The sequence below is a fragment of the Lotus japonicus genome, chromosome 1, assembly GCF_012489685.1.
Source record: "Lotus japonicus ecotype B-129 chromosome 1, LjGifu_v1.2".
In the NCBI taxonomy this organism is placed as follows: domain Eukaryota; kingdom Viridiplantae; phylum Streptophyta; class Magnoliopsida; order Fabales; family Fabaceae; genus Lotus; species Lotus japonicus.
The window spans coordinates 5,101,253-5,125,843 of NC_080041.1; the positions used below are offsets into that span (position 1 = coordinate 5,101,253).

Below are 24,591 nucleotides of genomic sequence, written 5' to 3' on the forward strand. Positions count from 1 at the left end.
CAAAGAACCATGATTTTAGAGAGACCTAAAATCCAATTCTTATCATGGATTAGGTCCCTCTAAAATTATGGTTCTTGGTTTAGGTCGCTCTAAGGACGGAAGGTGACGACAAGGGCTGAAACATCAATATTCTTTTCCATTTAAGGGTGTTTTCCAAAGAAAATATTTTAGAGGGGCCTATACCAAAGAGCCCTGATTTTCGAATGACCAAAAATATATTTAAGCCTTTTCAAAGAAAATAGAAAATATGTTTAATTGGTATTTAGAAAAAAAATCCAAAATCCGATGTGAGCACCGAGCCCGCAAAAAACTCAAGAACCCGACTCAGAAACAACATGTACATAAGAGAACAACATGAACATAAGCCGATTAAACATCATCATCTTTCTTATACAAAGAAAAAAAATATAGTTCATGAACATAAGCTGATAAACAACATAACTTATGAAATTTTTTTTTTGAAAAAACCAAAATGAATTGATTGGGAGAACAAGAGGTGCCCAGCCCATTTACATAACAATAGGAAACAATTAGAAATTTTAACAATTACCCAACACCACCAGCAATAATACCCAAAGCAGACTGGACAACCAAAGATGGACAAGGTAACACAAATTCCCAAAATAACCCAACCACACAAAATATTGAGTTATAATTCATGGATTTATAAACATCTCAATTTTAAATGTCTAATTAAACTTCATTTTTCAATATTCTTCTAATTAAACTTCCTAGTCGAAGTCTTCAACAAACAACAACAACCACAAATGAAGATGAAGGCTTAGTTGGGCGGCATTGATAATTGAAGATGAAGCCGAAAACAAAGCACGCGAAGTCGAAGATGAAGGTTGGGCTGGACGAGAAGTTAAGAACAAAGTTTTTTTTTACGTTAAAGAAAACCCAACTTGGTAACTTTAATAATATAAGGGCTAGTAATTACATGTATAAGACTTCGGGTTTGAGTTTGGGTTTGGGTGCGCGTTTAATCAATCTCACACCCGAACCCAAACATGTTTTAAAATTCGGGTGAAACCCAAACCCAAAGAAATCTGGTTTCGACCGAAATTTCGGGTTGGGATCGGGCCCACGGGTTTGGTGGCAGTGATGAAGGAAGTAGAGGCGGCGGTTGTAGAGGCGATGGTGGTGGCACTGACAACGGTAGTAGCAATGTTGGCGGTGATGAAAATGGAGAAAATAAAAATAAAAAGTCAAAACAAATATGTTTTCCAAATTTTAAAATGAAAAGTATTTTCAGAAAATGAAAATAGAATATATAACGAAAAATATTTTCTCAAACCAAATAGACGTCTTCTCTATAATCTCATTTTTACTTTTTCTTTTCCTTCTATCTCTCATTTTTTATCATATTTTTTATTACATTACTTCTCTCATTTCCTCATCCACTTCTCTTGGAAAAAGTGTGATTAGAGTGTTAATAAATACTAATTTCTCTTTTAGTTCATCGAAAAATACTATTTCATATATCAAAATAATATATATTTTAAAATACTGAATTTACCATATATTATGATAACTCATGTGATAAGAGCTGAGGACATATAAGTTGAGGAGGGGAAAGTTCATGATTCAATCCTTAGATTATGTAATTTATCTTTTCGATATAAAAAAGTGTTAACAACACTTACTTTGACAATCTTTTTATAACGCTCTTACATTAATTGGTAAAAAAACTCATGGGGGGTCGATTTAAATTGTGAAACGCACGTGAATTTCAAAAACTAATGAAAGAGGGTTAAAGAAAGAATCAAAGTGAGTTTGGTTTTAGATCTTCTATAGTTCTATGCAATTAGTGTTTACTTATCCTAGTATATGTCTTGCTTATATTATTCTCTAATTAAGTTAGTTATTTCAATTAGCTGATTATGTTTTAAGAAAAAATTAATACCAAAATATGGGTAATTAATTTTCTCTTATCTTTTTCTTTTGCACCAAGGTATCCCAATATGCTTCCTAAGTGCTCTACACTATCTAATGTCATGATCATTTTAACTATATAAAAATTAAATGAAGGTAAAAATGCTTGTGGGCTGTGGCCTGAAATTCAAACAATTTATATAAGTTAAGAACAAGACTGGTAAAAGGTTCAATTCAATCCTTTTCTTCATGATGGATGCTCCTATTTGTCAATAATTAATGCAAAAACAGATGCTAGAGTTTGAGTTTGTAATTTTCTGCTTAAATTTTATCAAATTCTACAGTCAAGAGATGGTTCATTACATCACATACAGCTTATAACACTACAAAAATGACCGCTCCAGCAAACAACTCTGTCCTGCGCGCCGCAAAATGCTAAAATGAATTTTTTTCACCCATTTTACAACAGTTCTTAATTAGATAACCATCAATTAAATCCAGTAACGCAGAAATTGATTTATATTGAACAATGAACGTAAAATGCAATCTTGTCTAATAACTATTGTATTGCAAGGATGACAACCTACATAAAATGAAAATGTGCTCAAGCTCCATCTTTGTAAAATCAGGATAAAAAAACTTGCTCATTGAATGAACAAGTAAAAATGATATCCACCGAAAATCTCAACACTAAATCTGAGCTAGCTCACCAGAAATTCAATGTAAAGGCATCCTAATTGAAAAGTAGAAGTTCTTGAAATCATTCAAGCCAAATGACACCATTACATTTTCCAGCTTAAGTAAATGAAACTACAACCTTGGGCTACTCATTCATCCTTCATTTAGACGCCAAAAATAATTACATGTTGATAATGACAAAATCTAGTCATAAGAAGCCGCAGAAAATGAAATGCAGGAGAAGTGTTAAATAATTACAACCTTACCTTGCTTTTGATGTCAGCATATTTCAATTTATCAAGGGTTAAAGGCAAATGGAAAGACCTCTTCTTTAAACCATCCTGACCCACTATTACTGCAATAAGAATCAGAGTAAAAAATAAACATAGAAAGAAACTCAATTTATAGTATGAGAAAAAGTAATCGTACACAGCTGATGAGCTCCCTTTAGCAACACAGCAAACAAAAAAACCCAAACAAACAGCATATAATCCCTTCAAAGAAACTCCAAGTAAACAAACTCCACTACCACCAACAGAATCCAAAATGCAAATAACTAAATTGAATTCATTGATGCAACTTATGAAGATACAGGTAGTTAAAAAATTTCCTATCAAAACTTATAGGATATTGTTGGATAAAAGAATCTGTTTGTCGCATAATGGCAACGAGCTAATTGATGTAGAACCTGCATTTTCATTCCATGGGGAACAAAACATAACAAATCAGTGGGACTGAGAAGATGAGTGTGATTTAAACATAATATAGTATTTTTATCTTAGACCTTTGCTTAATGAAAATCAGCTTTAAAACCCAAAAAGGAAGAAATCTGCTACAATGTGAAATCATAAGCCATTCCCCTGCTAAGTACCGTAATGACAATTACTGGAAACTAAAATCAAAAGATGAGAACGAGATGCTTACCTTCGATCCAAATTTGAGAGGAGAAGAAACTGAAATCATAAGATGAGAACGAAATCTGAGTGGAGAGAGCTAAGAGTGGAGAGCACAACAGGGTGACAGAGAAAGAGAGAGAGAGAGATAAGAATGTAGATGAAGAAACTGAAATCACAAAATCACAGGTTATAAAACAGCAAAATGACACGAAATTAATAGACTAACCAGCACGTTACGTGACCTAAGATTGATTTAGATAAATAATTTACAGAAGTTGAAAAGAAACATGAACAAGACAAAGTATAATGAAAAAGCCAAAGCACGGAGGGAAGGCTTTTAAACAGCAATGAAAATGAAAATGAACAAAACAACAAGAGAAACAAACAACTAAGAGTAACGGAAAACAGAGCCAGGAGGATAAATAGCCGCCTCTATTTGTAACGTATGAACCGCCACAGAAGGATAAATAGCCGCCTCTATTTGTACGTATTCTGCAGCGCCTGCCCAAACCACCTCTGGTACCGCCTCTAAGTGCCATTATGCGGCGGTTTCAGTACAACCGCTGCAGATTGTCCGCCTCAAAACACAAATTTTCCTGTAGTGTAAACCCTTTTCAAGGACAGGACCGATTAGGGAATCAATGCAGATATGACAGATGTAGTAAAGCATGTGAAAGACATCAGGAAATAGAATGAAAGGCTGAGCAATAATCATTCCCCAGGAAACCATAGATTAACGAAATATCTTTCAATTTGAAGTCCAAGATGATATATCTTCCAAAAATTACAACTAGTCAAACCAAAATTTGCGATATAACATAACCTAGTTACATGGAAATTACTTGTACAAGGTTGTGTTCTTCACCCTATTCTTCATCATCAGTTGATATGGTGTATAATATTCCCACTTTGTCGTTCACTTTAGCCAAGAAAAGATCTGCATTTTCTTCCATAAATTTGAACTCCTCATACCTATATAAAATATTAATAATATTAGTGAATATTGCTAGAGTAAAGTGGCTAAATCTAGAGGTAGCAGCAAGTCAGAATGGACTTCAACACCTGCTTTTACTCTTCCACAATAATAAATACTTACATCTAAGAGCTGGAATTTACAAAAACTGTACATATTCTATTACGCCATCAATATGGAAGGTGTATAGAAAGTTCAAAAGACATAATTAGCAAAACAAGTTTGTATCTACAAGGATTTTTTTTTTCAGAAACTGCAAAAGCAAAGATTTACAAACATTGTAGATAGAAAAAAAATAATCATAGCATGTATAAAAATTTCCACACATAGTTTAGTTGTAAGCAATTGATTGACGAAGCAACAAGTTTCCTAGAGAATGCCAAAAAAGGAAGTTAAAACAAAAGCACCAACACAGGAAACCCACACATGTTCCCATGAATACCTATATTATGATGCATATTATCATAGTAGTAGTGGTTTTATAGCTAGCCAAGTAGTAAACAAAGTAATAGAACCTACATCCTTACTTACCTTGAGTGCACATTCAGCACCTCAATATTGTCTCCTTTCACAACATCTTTCAGCGAGATAAAACTAGGAATATGAGGAATAACATCAAATCTTGATTGAGTCCCACGAACTTTAAAAATTTTGAATCCATCCTTTCCAGGTTCATAGTAGATAAAGAAATTGTAGGAATGATACATCAATATAGCAGAACCATTCTTAAAGTGTTTTACTGGCCAATATAATCCACCAAAAGGCCAGCGATAACTGCTCATAGTATCAAAGCTGAAAATCTTAGTCCACGATTCTTTGAAACCATATTCCTTCATAATCCACATTACAAAGGGAGTACCCTTAGAAAAGGAATCACATATGTAAAGAGAGCCCCTCAATTCTCCCATGGTTATGCTCTCAGTACAACTTTGATACAAACAGGGAGGAGTAGGGAAGGACCGGAACCTCTCGCTTTCAAAGTCGAAACACAATATTGATAGAGTCCCGTGATAGGAACCGATCCAATGAAGTGCCCCACTAACACAAGTAGGAAATCGGAGGTTGTAAAAATACATAGAATTAACTTCAACATTCCTCCATGTTGATGTCCCTAGGGTGTGCACTTCAGCAGCCATAATACCATGATAAAACTGCAACCCTCTCAATATTCTTACCACCTTATATTCATTATTTTTGGGTTGGAAACCAAAACCAGCGTATATCTCTTGGATACTGAATTTATTAGTTTTACCAATTCTACTAGTTTGTGGAAGTCGTATGAACTCACCTGTAATTGGGTTGCAAACAACAAAATAGTCTCTTTCCCTATCACACAAGCAAATCAAGCCATTGCAAGAGTTCACCACAGCAAACTTACCATCTTCTCCCTCAAAGTTAAAATAATGATTTTCTCTGCCCGTTGGTCTGCCTCTTTTCTTGCTTTCATCTCTATTACCCCAAACTAGTTTGGCACCACGAAAAGGAAGCTTGACTTTATGCTCAAGTATAAAGTGACAGTTGCATTCAGGTCTCATAATAGAGTTCTCACAGCAACAGAATTGGCTATCATCATCATCATTTTCAAACTTTTCAGTCTCGCGCTCAAGAAGGTACATGATTCCCGACAATTTCTTATCCTTGGCACGAATCATGAAACCAGATTGGGAATGCTGAAAGTGAAGTTTTGCAAAATGGGGGTCTGAGATCATAGCTTTCAAACTTCTACAAACACATTTACAAATGAGAATAGACTTCACAGGAAGTCTTAGCAGAATATCAGTAGTGATATGGGTTGGAAGATCAGCAAGAGAAGCCCCAAGTTGCTGACTTTCTGGCTCATCATCAACTTCCACTGCTACCCTAGCAGACCCAATTGAGTCCCTTCTTCTTTTCATGGCCTAACTGATGTGTAATCAGGAAAAGCATAAAAAACAATGATAAAAGTGATCCATACCAAAATAGTGACCAAACACCACAAAAATGGTTTCTTTTTATCAATTTTGTGAGATATTAAAGGGTTAATTTGATGCATTCTTCAATTGAACATTGAAATTTACAGTATAAAAACTTTGCATGCAAAATTAGAACCCTAACTATGAGAGATTATGAATTGCAAAAGTACATACCCTGAAGAGTTTGACGCCAAAGGTGGAGTCTTTTTCAGAGAAGAAACGAATGTGTTGTGTTGGTTTTGAGAATTGAGAAGGGTGGATTTCTTGATACCGTATGCAAAATTGCAGAGCTAGCGGCTCTCAATGAAGGTGAGGGAGTGGGACTATGCGGGATTTGGGTTTGACACCCCACCTATTGGGTTTGGCACCCCATGTATTCAATACGGAAATTTAATTTCCGTTTTCAAAACGGAATTTAAAATTCCGATTTGTTTTTTATATGCAATGAACGGTTGAAAATGTGCCACATATGCTAAAATACATAACGGTTTTTTAATTTCCGTTTTTTTCGTATTAAAATCGGAATTTAAATTCCCGTTTTTAATAAAGTGGGGTGCGAAACCCAATAGGTGAGGGAGTGGGACTATGGCGGTGCAATATATGTAAGGGAAAATACGAAAAAGCCCAAAACTTCAATTGTGTTTTAAAGGAAGAAGGTGGGTATTTTTGTCTAAGGGTATGTTTGGTATATAGGAGAAAAGTGAGAGTGAATCCGTCACAAAATCCTTGTCAGCGCTATTGTGACGGAAATTAATTCCGTCACAAAAATCTTGAAAGCTTTCCACCCGTATATGGGGATCCCCGTGGGGACTGCCCCGTTTGGGGCCCCGATCCTAGGGAATTTTTCCCTGTGGGGGTGGAGATGGGGACAAAAATCCCCCCGAAACAAATTTGGGGATGGAGATCACCCTCCCCGCCCCGTATATATATGTAAAAAATTAATAATACCTTTAGTAATCAAAGTCAAGTAGGTAATAAAAAATATAAAGTATCATAGCCAATTATATAGAATTCAAAAAAAAATATTTTGGATTGAATGTTGAAATAATACCTTTTTTCGGCGTTGACTTTTGAGATATTTTGGATGATAGACTTCATATTTTTTTGGATTGAATGTTGAATTTTATATGTCAATTTTCTTATTTATAGACTTAATGTTATGAATTTTGATCAATGTTATTTGAACTTCAATATACATTTTCATGGAATTTGACATGTTCTATTCTCATCCGTGGTTTCTATACATTTGTGGTCCAGGAAGAAATTTGTGTATTTTTTATATTTAATTTAGTTTTATTATATTTTTAATGATGTGTTAATGGTCCCCATGGGGACCCGTGGGGAGGTGGGGGTTGGGGATGGGGTGAAAATTTACCCCGCCGTGGGGAATGGGGATGGGGACGGGGACAAAAGAGAGATGCGGGGACGGGGATGGGGGGCCACTCCCCGCCCCCGCATTGTCCTCTTTAAGGTTCCGTCGCTAATTCCACATCAAAGCAAGAACTTTTGGTGGAGAATTAAGGAACCCCATGTCGGTAAATTGTTTTTAAACTATATTTTTTTTGGTGAATTGTTTTATTTTTTACATTATTTTGAAAAATAACTGATATTCACGTTCCTTAAATGTCACACCCTCTGCATTTTATCCTTATAGAAAAATCATGTCTTTGAGGTGGGATTGTGATCAAGCTAAGGTGTTGAACTTTTTTTTTGTTACAAGATGGAAATTCAAAGACAAGGTGTTGAACTTTATGGTGCCCACTAGGGTGGGCAAGTTTCAAACTGGTCCACCGATGGACCACCATCATATGTCGTTGGATCTTAGAATCTAAGAATATTCTTTAGATAGATGGCTAGGATTGAAGGGATGATAGAAGGGTACAAATGTAATATTCTTTCTTATTTTCAGGTTTCTTTTTTCTGAAAAATACTTCATCTTCTTCCCTTAGTTCTCCAACCCTTCCCCTTACAGCACCACCACAGATCTTCTCCCCCATAAACCACTTCCTCCGCCCTCTGTTTATTTCTCCTTTTAGATCCGAAGCCTAACCACCACCAACAAAAATCATTTTGGATCAAAACCTATAACTCAGATCTGGATCTTCTCACCTCTCATTCTAAGATGCATGTGGAACTTGGATCTGAACTTGAACAACCCTCCATCACCATCAAAACCCATGATGCAGGGAAAAGATGGCGAGATTCAAGAGGGAGAAGGAAGGCGAGGGGAAGACGGTGACTGTTGGTGGGGTTTCGTCGGAATCAATCTAAATTTGGCAAGAATAACAAGAGGAAAAATTAGAAATCAATCTAAAAAATCAAAACCCAGAAGTTCAACCAGATTAAAATAGATTGAAAAACAAAAAGAGTGAAAGTTTCACCATTCTTCAAGCATGTCAGAGTTTATGGAATTGACATTAACACCAACATGTGCGTGGGTCATATTCTGGGTTTGCTAGGAAGAATGCCAAACCATAAGAACTCTGCTCGATCACCCTCTACTCTACTCTTCTCCTTCTTCCTCTTTTTGAGCAGATCTGGGCAGATCTGGGTAGGTGGTGATGAAAACCCCAAAACCGAAACCCAAAAATTTGTCACCTGTTCAACTGCGGCTTCAATCTCCTCCTCTGTCAGCGAATCCGCCGGCAAACCAGCACTCAGTGCAACATGGCCTCTGTTCTAGCTTCTTTGTTTATTACCAACAGAAATATCACGGGCAACTGATACAGAAGAAACAGTGGCGGAAGAGGCAAGATCATTGTGCCTCCATTGCTAGCAGTGAAAGCTTCAACACCACCGCTCAATGAAGGAAGAGCAAGAGGAATCCTTTGCTGCCAGAAGAAGAAGAAACGTGAGGGAGATTGAGAGAGAGACGCGTGACTGAGGGTAGGGTTTCACTTTAGGGATTTGAATTTTTTTTAGCTTTTGTAAATTACCAATATACCCATGGGTGCACCGGTGGACCAGTTTGAAACTTGCCCACCCTAGTGGGCACCGAACTTTATCATGAGTTCTAATGTCACCATTGATATGATATCTATTTGTGCCATAAAAATGACTCTACTATCTATGTCACCAATTGAGCAATAAGAAGCAAGTAAAGCAACTTGGTGAAATTCTTATGAGTATCATCCATATTTTCCATGGTCACCATATAAGCTACTTGCAAAACTGATATTAATTAGAACGCAGGCAACAACAACATAATTATTACTTAGAAAATATAGGATGTTGCCTTCGACAAATGTCCTGTTTCTTTACCTACCACGACTGCAACACAAGTCCTACTTCTTTGTCCATGGCTAATGGCTTGCCAATAATCCATAACAAAATAGAAGGGGATAAAGGTCCTTGAGCCTGCTCTCATACATAACAAAGTTGACATGAAAATGGGCCATAATAAGGTCTTTGTGATTAATCCACTTCACACAGTATCCATGGCCATTGACATTGTGACTAATCCAAGCTTCTCACTTACATGTTTCTTTTCATCAAACTCTTTCTACACGAACTTTATTATCCTTCTTTCATATGTACCTTATTTGACAAGAAAATATGTCTAAATTCAAACAAATTATATAACTTAACGAACAAGACTAGTAAAGGGTCCAATTCAATTCAATCCTTTTATTCATAGATGGATGTTCACATTAGTGAGTAATTAATGTGAAAGCAGATGCTAGAGTTTGTGATTTCCTGCTTAAATTTTATCGAAATCCACACAAATTAGGAAATCAATGGAGATACCGCAAACATAGAAAAGCATGTAAATGGCATATAAGAGAATCAAAAGGCTGGGCAATAATCCTTCCCATTAAACCATAGATTAAAGAAATATCTTTTGTAGTCTAAACCAAAAATTACAACCAGTCAAAACCAAAACTTATGATATAGCATAACCCTGTTACAACTTACAAGGCAATTACTTGTTAGAAGGTGTACTCTTCAACCTATTCTTCATCAACAGAGGATGTATAGCACAAATTTGTCAATTCATTCACTTTAGCAAAGAAAAGTACTTCTTTTTCTTCTTGCAATTGCAACTCTTCACACCTATATAAAACGATACCAATATTAATGAATAGTGCTACTGGAAAGTGGCTAAATCTGGAGGTACCAGCAAGTAAAAATGGTCTCCAACAAAAGAATATCCAACAGCAACTGTACATATTCTCCTCCATCAGTGAGGAAGGTATATTGAAGTTCAAAAGTTAGCAACACAACATTCTATCTACAAGGATTTTTTTTTCAGAAACTGGAAGATCCAAGTATTACGAATATTGTAGATATATCATATTGAAACACTGAAATCATAAGATGTATAAAAAAGTTCCCCATATAGTTTAATACTAAAAGTAACAGATTGACACAGCAACAAGTTTCTCTTCCCAATGTCCCAAACAGAAGGACTGAAAAGGAAATTAAAACACAAGCAGCAACATGGGAAACTCACACATGTCTCGTCAATATCTATCTTATGATGCACAATAATTAATATCATAGTAGTTATAATTTTTAAAGTAGCATTAGATTCAATTAGTGAACAAAGTAATAGAACCTACATCCTTACCTTGGGTCGACATTCATCACCTCAATATTGTCTCCTTTCACAGCATCCTTTAGTGAGATAAGACTAGGAATATGAGGAATAGCCGTAACATATCGTGCTGCCCCACGAATCTTGAAAATTTTGAATCCATACTTTAGAGGTTCATAGTAGATAAAGCAATCACTGGAATGACACATCAATACTGCACCACCATTCTTAATGTGTTTTACTGGCCAACATAAACCACCTTTAGGCTTGCTCGTAATATCAATGCTGAAAATATTGGTCCATGAAGCTTCGAAACCATATTTCTTCATAATCCACATATTAATGTGACCCGTGGAAGATGAATTACATATGTAAAGAGAGCCCCCATATTCTCCCATGGTGATATCAATAACAAATGAACGAGGAGGATAAGGGAAGGATTGGAAACTCTCGCTTTCAAAGTCAAAACAAAATATTGATGATTTCTTGTGATAACCACTAATCCAATAAAGTGCCCCATTCACATATGTAGGAAATGTATACAGGCTAACATGCATAGGATCAACTTCAACATTCCTCCATGTTGAAGTTCCTAGTGTGTGAATTTCAACTCCCATAATTTTCTGAGTCGCCCGCCACACGCGCTGTCCCTTGAATATTATTCTTACCACCTTATATTCATTAGTTTTGGGTTGGAAACCAAAACCCACTTTTAATTCAGGGCGCACGGTATAACCAGTTCTATCAATTCTAGGTGGCTCTGGAAGTCTTATAAACTCACCTGTAACTGGATTGCAAACAACAAAGCAGTTTCTTTTCACATCAGACAAGCAAAGAAAGCCATTACAAGAATTTACCACAGCAAACTTATTATCATCACTTTGTCCACCCCTTTTCTTAGCCTCATCACTTTTGTCCAAATCTAGAGGAACCTTGAGTTTATGCTCAAGTTTAAAGTGACGGTTGCATTCGGGTTTAATATAAGAGTCCTCGCAGCAACAGAATTGGCCAATATCATCATTTTTTATCTTTTCAGACTCACACTCCAGCAGGTACAGGTTTCTTGTCGGTTTCCTATCCGTGGCCAGAATCATGAGACCAGCTGAGGCATGCTGAAAGTGCAATTTGGGAAAATGTGGGTCTGAGATCACAGCTTTCCATCTTCTGCAAACAGATTTACAAATGAAAACAGACTTAACAGGAAGTCTTCCTAGAATGTGGGCAGTGATGTGGGATGGAATATCATCAAAAGAAACCCCAAGTTGTTGACTTTCTGACACATCATCATCAACTTTCTCTGCAACTGCTACCCTTTTGCTTCTTCTGGTAGCCCTAGCAGAGCCAAGTGAACCCTTTCTTCTTTTCATGGCCACACTGATGTGCAATCAGGAAAAGCATAAATAAGAACAATACAAGCTATTCATATCAACATAGAGACTGAGGACTAAGGAGCATGCAAATACCACAAAAAAGGGAAAAGGGTTTCTTTTTCTTCCTTTCATTTTTCTTAATTTTGTGAGAACTTAAAGGGTTTTAGTTGAAACATTCATAAATCAAACACTGAAATTAAAATCATGAACTTTGAATGACAAAATTTCATTTCTAATTGAAGAAATGAGAGATTAAGAATTGGAAAAGTACCTTGAAGAGTTTGACGCCACAAGGTGAGAGCTTTGTCAGAGAAGAAAGCAATGTGTGATGTTGGAGGTGAATGTTGGTAGCATCAATATATACAAATGAATGGGAAGAACCTTGCGAATTCACTCAGAGGTTCTTTTGTAATTTTTAATAACTTCTAATCAGGCACATTTTTAAATAAAAATATTCTCGATTATTGCAAAGGTTATTTGGAAAGGCAAATGTATTCTTAAAGGAGTACTTTATAGAGAACTCTTCATATACCACCATCAACTTCAAGGAATAATGACATTCAACGAATTTCAGTTTGATGTTTACTTTTGTTATCTGTTTTTTACCAAATGTCAAATGCTTAATTGAGGCTTTAAAATTTCACTTTCAGTTCTGGTTATGCATTTAAGTATTGGCATTGTTATCAAAAAAAAAAAGTATTGGCATTATTATTCTTAATTGATTTATACGTTGGGATTGTACCGTTTTCTCTTGGGTGCTCCACTCCAAGATTCAGTTATCGTTTTAATGTCTTAAAATACCATGGTGATTGGGCTTTTGAGGAGGAGATATATGAAGCTATTGAACTACGGTCATGGGGACGAAGAGAAAAGAAATAGAGCAAAATAAGAATCATCTTTTCTATTCTATTTTGAGCATTGATTTCAACACGTTTAGGTTCTGAGTGCACGATACTTTGCGTAAGGCTGTGTTAACCTTGGGGAACAAACCCGGCACTAGATTGTATCGGAGGTCTGTCGCAATTTTTACTTTCAGACAGTAATTCGTCCACGACGCAACTTCCTTCCTTAATTTTCCAACTCAACTAACATAATGTTGCTTTAGCTTAAACAGAAGCTCATGTGGATGTAGTTACGTTAAATATTTTATCGCTCATGGTAGTCTTACCCAGTTAAAAATTGCGAAAACAATTCAACAAACTAAAAAAATATCTTCTTATTACCAAAAAGAAAATAATTTGAATTTTGAATATCAAGGGAAATATTTTTAAAGTATGAATAAATTCTTAAAACCTGTACTATGAATAATTTTCTTTCTGATGTACAAAAAATTTATGAATTTTTTTTTTGATGATATATATTTATGAATAATTAATTATTTCTTCTTTGTAATTAATGTTTATAAGTTTCAAAATATCTGCTCCTTTTATTGTTTCCAAATTATTTCTTGGGAGTTGATATTATCACCAACCCAATCTCACTCCCCTTTTTAAAAGAAGTAATTTCCTATAAAATGTTTTTTACTTTGTTATTTAAAAACATAGTACACCTTTATATGCATATGTCGTACTAGAATTTAAAACTCAGTATGTTAAAAACCATATTTGCTGCCAGACTTTTATTCTCAATACATCTTTTGAAAAAACTATACTATGAGTCTGAAGCTTAAGTTTCTGAAATAAGCTTATAAATGTACTAATTTTTTAAAAATCAGGCAGTACACATTAACATTACCGGGAGATAACTCATTGTTTTCTCAAAATTTTGGTTAACAAATGGTGGTTCAAGAGTAATCTAGAGATTGAATTCGAGTCTTATAAGGTTTTTTAGTGAAAACGTAAGTGTCAATCCAAATTTTAAAGAATTAGATAAAGAAAACTTTCTAAAAGGTTTGAACCGAAGAAAGAAAAAATTAAAGAGAACTGAAGATAAATAAAAAGAAGAAAAAAGGCAAAAACATTAAAAGGAATTGCATAAAGAACATCAATTGTATTAAAATATAACGAGTTTCACAAGAAGTCATACTCTTAGTTCTCCTCGTTGCTTGTTTGTCACTTCACTTATGCAGACGTATAAGATTCTTTAGTGAAAACGTAAGTGACAATCCAATTGTGAAAGAATAAGGCGAAGAATCTAAAAGGTTTGAATCGAAGAAGAAAAAATCAAACAGAATTGAAGACAAATGAACAAAAGAAGGAAAAAGAAAGAAACATTGAAAGGAATTGCCTAAAAAACATCAATTACATTAAAATAGAGTTTCACATGAAATCATACTTGAAGTTCTCCTCATTGCTAACAGTCACTTGAGCAGATGTATAAACTTTTCCATAGAAATTTTGAGCAGAAAATTGTGAATTCCAATTTCAAGTACACAAGTTTTATTTATAGGCTAAGTTCTAACTACCTTCCTAACGGCTAGTTAATAATATGCTAAAAATCTTCAACGCGTCCATTGACATGGTTTTTTCTTCGATGTGGCTGGACAGTTCTTTTCCATTCCTGCTCCAAAAGTGAATTTGAAACTTGAATCTTTGATCCATTTTCAATGAAAAATAACTAAATTCAGTTTAACTAAATTACTTGCAAATCTCAACCATAACCATCATACTTCAGTCAAAGTTGAATCGAATCATAATAAGGGTCGAAGACTTTAATCAAAGATGAGCACTTGGTCGAAGAATGATGCTCAAGATACTCCAACTGAACTCCTCTCCAGCAGTTACTCTCTCCAGCCTTCCTCCTGCAATATCCTGACCATTTATCTTGTATTTAAGGGCTGTGATTGGTTGTAATAAAAAGCTAATTCTTGAGTTAAAAAAGAAAACATGTGATTACCACTGCTGCACCGCTGGAGAGAAGCAGGAGATGATCTTGATTCAAACCTAAGTTGAAGTAGAATCCAGATCATCTCCTGCTTCTCCAGCGGTGCAGCAGTGGTAATCACATGTTTTCTTTTTTAACTCAAGAATTAGCTTTTTTATTACAACCAATCACAGCCCTTAAATACAAGATAAATGGTCAGGATATTGCAGGAGGAAGGCTGGAGAGAGTAACTGCTGGAGAGGATCCGAGTTCCTTAGGTTTTAGCTTAAAACCTGCAATAAAACCCAAAGTTAGGCCTTAAAGCTTTCTCCATTCCTTTCTGCATAAATACAATCTACTTGGGCATGTCTTCCTACAGTAGATGCACTATTACAACCCACTTGTTACATTGAAACAAAAGCCCTATTCCACAACTATGGTGTTTAAGCAACCCATAGCGAAAAATTTCTATATTGAAATATCTTAACTTCATTACTTGAATTTTCCCAAGGTAGGGGAGATATCTATAAATCATGGAGCCTTGGACCTCAAATTTTCCCAAGGTAGAATATGAGTATCATCCATATTTTCCATGGTCACCATACAAGCTACTTGCAAATTCAGTGAACTGATTTTAGAATGTAGGCAGCATAACTATTACTTGGAACATACAGGTTATTGCCTTCGACAAATGTCCTGTTTCTTTTCCTAGTACCATGACTGCAAGTCTGCAACATATGACCTGTTTCTTTATACTGGTCAAGGGTTCAATTCAATCATTTTCTTCTTAGATGGATGTGTTTGGCCCAACAGGATGCTCCAAATTGTGAATGATTAATGTAAAAACAGATACTAGAGGTTGTAAATTTCTGCTTAAATTTTTATCAAATTCCACACTCAAGAGAAGATTCATTACATTACATACAACTTAGAACCCCTTTTCAAGGAAAGGATGCGAAAGGGAATGAATGGAGATATGGCAGACATAGTAAATCATGTAAAGGACATAGAAAACAGAATGAAAAGGATGAGCAATGATCATTCCTGTGAAACCTTAGAGTAATGAAATATCTTATGTAGTCTAAGATGATATATTTTCCAAAAATTACAACCAGTCGAAAACAAAACTTACGATGTAGCATGACCTTTTACTCGCCAATTACTTGTTAGGAGCTGTACTCTTCAACCTATTCTTCATCATCCAACGATATAAAGTTAGAATTTACCACTACAGCATTCACATTAGCCAAGAAAAGAACTTCATTTTCTTCACGCAATTTAAACTTCCCACACCTATATAGAATAATACCAATATTAGTTAATAGTGCTTTAGCAACTGGAGGTAGCAGAAGGTCAAAATAGTCTCCAACATCTGCTTTTACCCTTTCACATAATATGTATACTGCTTTACAACAAAAGAATTTATAAGAGCTCAAAATTACAGCAACTTCACAAATAATTGGCAATGCAAGTTTGTACGGCAAGGAACTTTTTTCAAAAACTGCAAGAGCCAAGCCAGGATAATAAAGAAAAACTGAAATCATAAGATGTATAAAAAGTTCACATATAGTTTAGTAGTAAAAGTATTTGATTGACACAGAAACATGTTTCTCTTCTCAACCTCTGACACAGAACGCTAGATAAGGAGTTAAAACAAAAGCAGCAACATGGGAAACTCACATATGTTCCCATGAATATCTAATATCTATCATATAATGTAATATCATAGTAGTTATAATTTTTAAGGTAGCATTAGATTCAATTAGAGAACCAAGTAATAGAACCAACATCCTTACCGTGAGTGGACATTCATCACCTCAATATTGTCTCCTTTCACAGCATCCTTCAATGAGATAAGACTGGGAATATGATGAATAGGCCCAAATGCTGAATAATGAATATGATGAATAGCCTCAAATGCTGAATAAGTCCCACGAACCTTAAAAACTTTCAATCCACTATTTTCAGGTTCATAGTAGATAAAGCAGTTACTGGAATGATACATCAATACAGCAGCACCATTCTCTAAGTGTTTTACTGGCCAATACAGACCACCATAAGGCCATCCATCTATGCTCATAGTATCGATGCTGAAAACATTAGTCCATGAATCTCCGAAACCATATTTCTTCATAATCCACATTCTAACATAATTATCCTTTGAGGATGAATCACATATGTAAAGAGATCCTTTCAATTCTCCCATAGTGATATTCTTTTTATCAGAATATTTAAATAAATGAGGAGGAGAAGGGAAGGACTGGAAACTCTCGCTTTCAAAGTCGAAACACAATATTGACAATTTTGTTTGATAATAACCAATCCAATGAAGTACCCCACTCACAGAAGTAGGAAATTCAAGCCAAACGAAATCTGCAGCATTGACTCCTCCAACATTCCTCCATGTAGATGTTCCTAATGTGTAAATTTCAATAGACTTAACCTCCTTCGCCCCCCAACCTAAATGGAATATTCTTACCACCTTATATTCATCAGTTTTGGGTTCGAAACCAAAACCCACATATGATCTTCGGTGCTGGATATAATCAGTTGCATCAATTCTAGTAGCTTCTGGAAGTCTTATGAACTCACCTGTGACTGGATTGGAAACAACGAAATTTTCTCCTAAATGATCAGACAAGCAAAGCAAGCCATTACTAGAATTCACCACAAAAAACCTATCGTCTTCTGGCTTGCTAGGAATATAATGCCCTTTTCTACCCCTTTTCTCGGCCTCATCCAAATCTAATTTGGCACCACTGCGAAGAGGAAGCTTGAGTTTTTGCTCAAGCTTCAAGTGGCTGTTGCATTCAGGTTTGATCAAGGAGTAACAACGGCAAAATTGGCCATCCTCAACATTTTCAAAATCTTCAGGCTCATACTCTAAAAGGTGCAGGATTCTCGAAACTCGAGACCGATCGTTGGCCCGAATCGTAAAACCAGCTGGGGCTTGCTGAAGGTGCAATTTTGTAAAATGTGGGTCTGAGATTAGAGCTTTCCAACTTGTGCAAACACATTTACAAATGCCAATAGACTTAATGGGAAGTCTTAGCAGAATATGACCAATGACGTGGGTTGGAAGATCAGCAAAAGAAACCCCAAGTTGTTGACTTTCTGGCTCATCATCATCAACTTTCTCTGCTACTGCTACCCTTTTGCCCCTTCTTGTGGTAGCCCTAGAAGAGCCAATTGAGCCCTTTCTTCTTCTTTTCATGGCCACACTGAAGTGCAATCAGGAAAAGCAAAAATAAGAATATGACATGCAAAATGAAACATAAAAATAGAGACTTGGGAGCAAGCAAAAACCACAAAAAGGGTTTCTTTTTCTACCATAAAATTTGAGAGCTTAAAGGGTTAGTTTGATGCATTCTTCAATGGAAAATTTCTACTCTAATTATAAGATAAGGGACTATGAATTGCAAAAGTATGTACCTTGAAGAGTTCGACGCCGGAAGGTGAAAGCTTTGTCAGAGGAAAGTCGAATGTGTTGTGTTGGTGGTGAATGGTTGCATTGTGAGCTTGAGTATATACATGCTCATCAATTAAAATTGTCACCCACTTTAAATTAAGAAAATTCTTAAATGCATTCCGTGTTTTACTCCGAAAAAATAAGTTCCAGAGGGCTCTGCGTATCAGTATATTAACAAAATACCCCTTTGTGTTTTACTCCAGAAAAACAATTTTTTGAGGGCTCTGAAAGTTAAACTTTCGGAGTCTATCAGTATATTAACAGAATACGAGGTTTACTCCCTTCACTTTCACTTTCAAGTTTCGGAGGGTAGATCTGACATTTTATAAAAAAGACTGGGTGTCGGATCTATTAGGTGGGGTGACAAATTTAAGCCCCCTTCAAAGACCTATTTTTTTCTCCATATATACAAATGGGAAGATCCTTTAGAATTCTCAGTGGTTTCTTTTGTAATACTACTAAGCTCTCAAACATAAACTTGACCATAATATCTCAAATGAGTGTTGCTTAATCCAGTTAGAGCATTTAAACAATGTTGCTTATAAACTTTTTTTTTTTTTTTTTGGTCAATATGTTGCTTATAAACTTAAATCACACTTTCCTCCTATTTTATTTCAAAACTTACGCTCATCTCCCCTCTTATTTGTTTATTTTTTTAAAAAAGTTAAAATCAGATTATATTGAAGAAATTATTTTGATTAGTTTATAATAAATGAGAGAGGAAATAATTTTTTTTATTCGCGTAACCAAATACAATTTAGATTATACTATTTTTCCTCTTGTAAAAAAAATAGATTATACTATTATACTTTTCTTAAAATCCCTAAAATGTAATCTCTTTTTTAGACAACCAAAAAATCATTACTTTTTAATTAAAACTCCAAATCACCCTAAATAAATATATGAGGTATTATCATAGTCTTATCACTCTTATGTGACTCGGTAATATATTGACACACACCATATATTTAGAATGATTTATACAACTCAAATATGTTATAGTTGGTACATTTTTCACACATTCCAAACTGAATCATTTTTTTCTTATTCATTTAGCACCTATACATAATAACTTTTCACTATTTTTTTACAAGAGGAAGACAAATAACTTTTCACTTTATCTCTTACTTTTTAATTACACGCGCACCACAAATAGCCCTTTTTGTAGTTCACTTATTTAATATAATTCTTTATAGGCTAAATATATTTTTGGTCCTTACACTCTAATCTAAAATGGTCCTTGTAATTTTTTTATAGCTTTTCATCTATAATAAATTGTTTTAAAAATATCCTTCTAATGACATAATGCTGATGTGCCCCTTATTTTCTCAAGTAACAATTTTCATGTGGATATTTCTTAGTCAGTCCTAATCACTCTCTTAAAAGATTAAAATTTAAAATAATCTCACTGGTGCAATGCAACTCTATGTGATGAAACAATAATGTTGTTTTTGAAGAATGTTAGTGGTATCAAATTGTTTATTAATAGAGTTTTATAAAACTAACAGAAAATCATAATTTAACATAGCCTGTGTTGCATCTAATATACACATTTTTTCCAAAACGAACATACCCATAAAAGTCTATGAAAACTCTTGGAGAAAAGCATAAAAAGAATCGCAGGTTCATGACTGTGATATATCAGTTCCATTTCCATAACTGAGATTTTTCTTTACATGACCATATCAGTCACAAGGATCCAAAAGACATTGAAAAATTATGAAAAACTAACATCAGAACTATGGTTGAATTTCTTAGTTATGGCAGTTGTTTGATCCCTTTGGAGTCCCTTCATCTTCAAAAAGGATACTCACATGCATTAAATGCAGGATGTGTCCTCTGAATTTATCCTTAGAGAAAAATCATGTCTCTATGCACTGTGTGCTTTTTAAATGGCACTTCAGAAATCATTTAGAATATGGCTTTGGGCTTTTGATTGTGATTTGTGAACTTGCTCAAAGAATTGACAGGTTTCCTTAACAAGCATATTAGTTTAAATGATCAAGAGAATTAGTGCTAATTAGATATGAGACTTCATGTTTCTGAATTATTACTTCTTCCCTTTTCTTTTCTACTTGTTTCACCCCTGAGGAGATATTCTTTTGGGTTTGGAGGGAGTGCTTTTGGTAGGTGTTGTATAGGGTGTTTGTGATTTTTTGTTAGAGCTGTAGCTCTTTCCCCCCTGCTGTTTTTGAAGAGGGTGGGTTGCTTCCCCTCTTTTATATTTAATATTATTGCTTTTGCTTTCAAAAAAAAACTATAGCCATCTATCTTATAGATATCACAACTCACAGAATCCATTATGTCCTCTAACCCCACTTCACACTGTATCCATGGCCATTGACATTCACATTGTAATTAATACTCGCTTCATCAAATACTTCTACTAATCAACATATATTGACTTGTAAAGAGTGCTTGTTGGCATCCGAAAACAAATCAAACCGGGCTAGTGAATACTTCTTGTTTTACATTTTCCACATTGACTTATTCACCAAGTTACACATACAGAATAGTGATAAGAGCTCATTGCAATTTTTCTTCACATGACCATATCAGTCACAAGGATCCAAAAGACACTGAAATTATGAAAAACTAGCTAACATCAGAACTATGGTTGAATTTCTTAGTTATGGCAGTTGTTTGATCCCTTTGGAGTCCCTTCATCATCAAAAAGGATACTCACATGCATTAAATGCAGGATGTGTCCTCTGAATTTTGCAGGATGTGAATACTTCTAGCTTTACATTTTCCATATTGACTTATTCACCAAGTTACACATACAGAATAGTGATAAGAGCTCATTGCAATTTAGCCCGCAAGTATGGGCAGATTCTGTGGCTTTTAGGTGGGATTGTGATCAAGCTAAGGTGTTCACTTCAGATTGATTATGGGTTTTAAAGTCAGGGGTGATATGAAATCAATTTGTGCAATATAAATTTCACTTCTATCCGTGTATGATAAAAAGCAATGAGAAGAAAATAATTGAGCAATAAGAAGCAAGTAAAACAACTTGGTATAGTGCTTATGAGTTATGAGTATCATCCATATTATCCATGGTAACCATCATATAAGCTACTTGTAAATTCAGTGAACTGATTTTTGAAAGTAGGATTTTCTACCCTTATACCTTAAAGGTTATGTAACATAATTATTACTTGGAAAATATAGAGATACGGCAGACAGTAATGTAAAACACATCTCAGAAACAAGGAAAAGACTGAGCAATAATCATTAGATTAATGAAATATCTTTTATAGTCTAAGAGGATAAATATATTCCAAAAACTACAACTAGTCAAACCCAAACTTGAGGTAGCATAACCTTGTTATATGGCAATTACTTGTTAGGAGATATGCTCTTCACCCTATTCTTCATCATCAGATGATATGGAGTACACATTTGCCACTTCAACATTCACTTTAGCCAAGAAAAGAACTGCATTTTCTTCAACCAATTTAAACTCTGCAGAACTACATAAAATGATACCTATATTAGTGATAGTGCAATAGTAAAGTGGCTAAAGATAGAGGTAGCATCAAATCAGAAGGCTCTCCAGCATCTGCTTTTAAATATATACAAATACTGTAGATTATAAAAAGAAAGCTAAAACCATAACATGTATTAAAAGTTCCACATATAATTTAGCTGTATAAGCAATTGATTGAGCAAGCAACATATTTCTCTCCACAACCTCTGATCCCCAAAAAAATATCACAAAAAGAAAGTTAAAATAAACGTGGTAGCAACGTAGGAAACTCACATATGTTGCCCTTAATACTTGTTTTACAATATCAAAGTAGTTATAATCTCTAAGGCAATATTAAAATCAATTAGTGAATAAAGTAATAGAACCTACACCCTTACCTTGAGTGGACATTCAGCACCTCGATATCGTCTCCTTTCACAGCATCCTTCAATGAGGTGAGATTAGGAATATGAGGAATAACCTCAAATGTTGATTTAGTCCCACGAACTTTAAAAATTTTGAATCCATACTTTTCAGGTTCATAGTAGATAAAGCAATTGCTGGAATGATACATCAATATAGCAGCACCGTTCTTAAAGTGTTTTACAGGCCAATATAAACCACCATAAGGCCAACGATCTCTGCTCATAGTATCAATGCTAAAAACCTTAGTCCATGATTCTCCAAAACCATATTTCTTCATAATCCACATTTTGACAGGAATATCCACAGAAGAAGAAGAAGATGAATCACATATGTAAAGAGAGCCTTTTAATTCTCCCATGGTGATATGCGTTGGATCATACTTTTTAAATAAATGAGGAGGAGAAGGGAAGGATTGAAATCTCTCGCTTTCAAAGTCAAAACAGAATATTGCATGGTGATCATAAAAACCAATCCAATGAAGCACCCCACTCACGTAAGTAGGAAATCCAAGACATGTAGCAGTGCACCAATGATATGCAAACCATTCAAAAACACTAGGATCAACGTCAACATTCTTCCATGATGATGCCCCTAGTGTGTGCACTTCGACAGCCATAGATCTCTTAATCTCCGGATAGCTGCCCCAATATCTCTTCGATATTCTTACCACCTTATATTCGTTAGTTTTGGGTTGGAGACCAAAACCACAGTATATTTCTCGCCGCCCGTTATCAATCTTACAAACTCTAGTAGCTTCTGGAAGTCTTATGAACTCACCTGTAATTGGGTTGCAAACAACAACATAGTCCCGATGCACATCAGACAAACAAAGCAAGCCATTACAAGAATTCAGCACAACAAACTTATCATCTTCTGGCTTGCTAGAAATATAATGCCTTTGTCTACCCCTTTTCATAGTCTCATCTCTTTTGTCCAAAACTAGGTTGGCACCACAACGAGGAAGCTTGAAATTATTCTCAAGCTTCAAGTGAGAGTTGCATTCGGGGTTGATAAAAAAGTCGTCGCAGCAACAGAATTGGTCATCATCATCATTTTCAAAATTTTCAGGCTCATACTCCATAAGGTGTAGGATTCTTGACACCCGATTCGGATCCGGATCCCTGGCCCGAATCAATAAACCAGCCGGTGCACGCTGTAAGTGCAATTTGGCAAAATGTGGGTCTGAGATCAGAGTTTTCCAGCTTCTACAAACACATTTACATATGAAAATAGACTTAATGGGAAGTCTTAGCAGAATGTGGCCAATGATGTGTGATGGAAGATCACCAAAAGAAACCCTAACTTTCTCAGGGGAGTTGGGTTTGGGGCCTCCCCTATGGGGCTGCGCGCCCCACCCTTTTTTTTTAAACCCAAAAGTGCCCTACGGAAAGGTACTTTCCGTATTCAATTTAACTTAATACGGAAAGTACCTTTCCGTATTATATTTTGATGACTACGGAAAGGTATTTTCCGTATTTAACTCTGACAGGATTCCCCATTTTTCCACCATTACTCCTCCCTTACCAACCCCTTCACCATTACTCCTCCGTCACCAACCCCTCACCAGCCCCCCTGAACCTCCTCAATGCCTCCAGACCACCCTCTCTCTCACCCTCTCCTACCTCACTTTCATTTCCAAGCTCTCCACCACCATCCACTCCTTCATTTCCCAAGCTCTCCACCACTATCAACAAGTGTTGTAGTAGAGGTAAGTCTATGTGTTTATTTGTTGTTATTTTGTAGGATTAAGTAGTGGAAGTAGTTAGATTAAGTAGTTTAAGTAGTTAGATTAAGTAGTTTAAGTAGTTAGAAGGATGGTTTTTTGAATTCTGAGTCGTGATATAATACGGATTGTTATCTTCCGTATTGAATATGGAAAGGTAATTTCCGTATTCAGTATGGAAAGTAACAATCCGTATTCAGTATGGAAAGTAGCTTTCCGTATTGAGTATGGAATGTAACTTTCCGTATTCTCTTCCAGGGATGACAGATTCATTTTTCTTTGGTGAGTCACAATTGATTGAAGCTGGATTTCACAATGGTCAACCTGAAGAGGCCACTACAGAGGTGCCACCACCAGCATTTGTGCCCCCGTGTATAAGTATAGATGTCTCGCATTTATTTGCAACTAATCAGGTATTCTT

The 24,591-nt window shown here is 35.4% G+C and overlaps 4 protein-coding genes across 13 annotated transcripts; all 4 read right to left on the reverse strand.

Annotated features, from left to right (window-relative positions):
- Nucleotides 1-2,366: 2,366 nt before the first annotated feature.
- On the reverse strand, nt 2,367-6,940 carry LOC130733169 (F-box/kelch-repeat protein At3g06240-like). Of its 5 annotated transcripts, XR_009017397.1 has the most exons (5): nt 6,549-6,940; nt 4,954-6,324; nt 4,292-4,421; nt 3,478-3,546; nt 2,367-2,908 (listed from the first exon to the last, which is right to left on the reverse strand). XR_009017397.1 is itself a non-coding variant. In XM_057585278.1 (4 exons), the coding sequence occupies exons 2-3, from the start codon at nt 6,315-6,317 to the stop codon at nt 4,316-4,318; spliced, it is 1,470 nt and encodes a 489-aa protein (XP_057441261.1). In that variant the 5' UTR covers nt 6,318-6,324; nt 6,549-6,940; the 3' UTR covers nt 2,367-2,908; nt 4,292-4,315. The 5 variants fall into 5 exon arrangements, 4 of the variants coding, with proteins under 4 accessions (XP_057441261.1, XP_057441260.1, XP_057441259.1 ...); XM_057585278.1 differs by lacking the exon at nt 3,478-3,546; XM_057585277.1 differs by lacking the exons at nt 2,367-2,908; nt 3,478-3,546 and adding an exon at nt 3,553-4,045.
- A 3,217-nt stretch (nt 6,941-10,157) lies between these two features.
- LOC130733170 (F-box/kelch-repeat protein At3g06240-like) lies at nt 10,158-12,681 on the reverse strand. 2 transcript variants are annotated; one of them, XM_057585279.1, is made up of 3 exons: nt 12,553-12,681; nt 10,945-12,285; nt 10,158-10,427 (listed from the first exon to the last, which is right to left on the reverse strand). In XM_057585279.1, exons 2-3 carry the CDS (start codon nt 12,276-12,278, stop codon nt 10,325-10,327), a joined length of 1,437 nt encoding a protein of 478 aa, XP_057441262.1. In that variant the 5' UTR covers nt 12,279-12,285; nt 12,553-12,681; the 3' UTR covers nt 10,158-10,324. The 2 variants fall into 2 exon arrangements, with proteins under 2 accessions (XP_057441262.1, XP_057441263.1); XM_057585280.1 differs by having other exon boundaries at nt 10,937-12,285.
- Nucleotides 12,682-14,499: 1,818 nt separating this feature from the next.
- LOC130733171 (F-box/kelch-repeat protein At3g06240-like) lies at nt 14,500-18,658 on the reverse strand. Of its 5 annotated transcripts, none has more exons than XR_009017399.1 (6): nt 18,516-18,658; nt 16,880-18,304; nt 16,216-16,376; nt 15,357-15,376; nt 14,890-15,003; nt 14,500-14,780 (listed from the first exon to the last, which is right to left on the reverse strand). XR_009017399.1 is itself a non-coding variant. In XM_057585281.1 (3 exons), the coding sequence occupies exons 2-3, from the start codon at nt 18,295-18,297 to the stop codon at nt 16,271-16,273; spliced, it is 1,524 nt and encodes a 507-aa protein (XP_057441264.1). In that variant the 5' UTR covers nt 18,298-18,304; nt 18,516-18,658; the 3' UTR covers nt 16,100-16,270. The 5 variants fall into 5 exon arrangements, 1 of the variants encoding a protein (XP_057441264.1); XR_009017401.1 differs by having other exon boundaries at nt 14,862-15,003; XR_009017398.1 differs by having other exon boundaries at nt 14,500-15,003.
- A 3,261-nt stretch (nt 18,659-21,919) lies between these two features.
- Nucleotides 21,920-23,986, reverse strand: LOC130747569 (F-box protein At3g07870-like). Its single transcript, XM_057600573.1, has 3 exons — nt 23,976-23,986; nt 22,420-23,745; nt 21,920-22,025 (listed from the first exon to the last, which is right to left on the reverse strand). Exons 1-3 carry the CDS (start codon nt 23,984-23,986, stop codon nt 21,920-21,922), a joined length of 1,443 nt encoding a protein of 480 aa, XP_057456556.1.
- Nucleotides 23,987-24,591: the final 605 nt, after the last annotated feature.

What these genes read in the sequence shown, in the direction of transcription:
- LOC130733169 (XM_057585278.1), bottom strand. Translation starts at nt 6,317, where the DNA reads ATGAAAAGAAGAAGGGACTCAATTGGGTCTGCTAGGGTAGCAGTGGAA. An exon ending in GTGCTGAATGTGCACTCAAG is followed by an intron (nt 4,422 to 4,953) that starts GTAAGTAAGGAT and finishes TATTTTATATAG; the next exon opens with GTATGAGGAGTTCAAATTTA.
- LOC130733170 (XM_057585279.1), bottom strand. Translation starts at nt 12,278, where the DNA reads ATGAAAAGAAGAAAGGGTTCACTTGGCTCTGCTAGGGCTACCAGAAGA. An exon ending in GTGATGAATGTCGACCCAAG is followed by an intron (nt 10,428 to 10,944) that starts GTAAGGATGTAG and finishes CGTTTTATATAG; the next exon opens with GTGTGAAGAGTTGCAATTGC.
- LOC130733171 (XM_057585281.1), bottom strand. Translation starts at nt 18,297, where the DNA reads ATGAAAAGAAGAAGAAAGGGCTCAATTGGCTCTTCTAGGGCTACCACA. An exon ending in GTGATGAATGTCCACTCACG is followed by an intron (nt 16,377 to 16,879) that starts GTAAGGATGTTG and finishes TATTCTATATAG; the next exon opens with GTGTGGGAAGTTTAAATTGC.
- LOC130747569 (XM_057600573.1), bottom strand. An exon ending in GTGCTGAATGTCCACTCAAG is followed by an intron (nt 22,026 to 22,419) that starts GTAAGGGTGTAG and finishes CATTTTATGTAG; the next exon opens with TTCTGCAGAGTTTAAATTGG.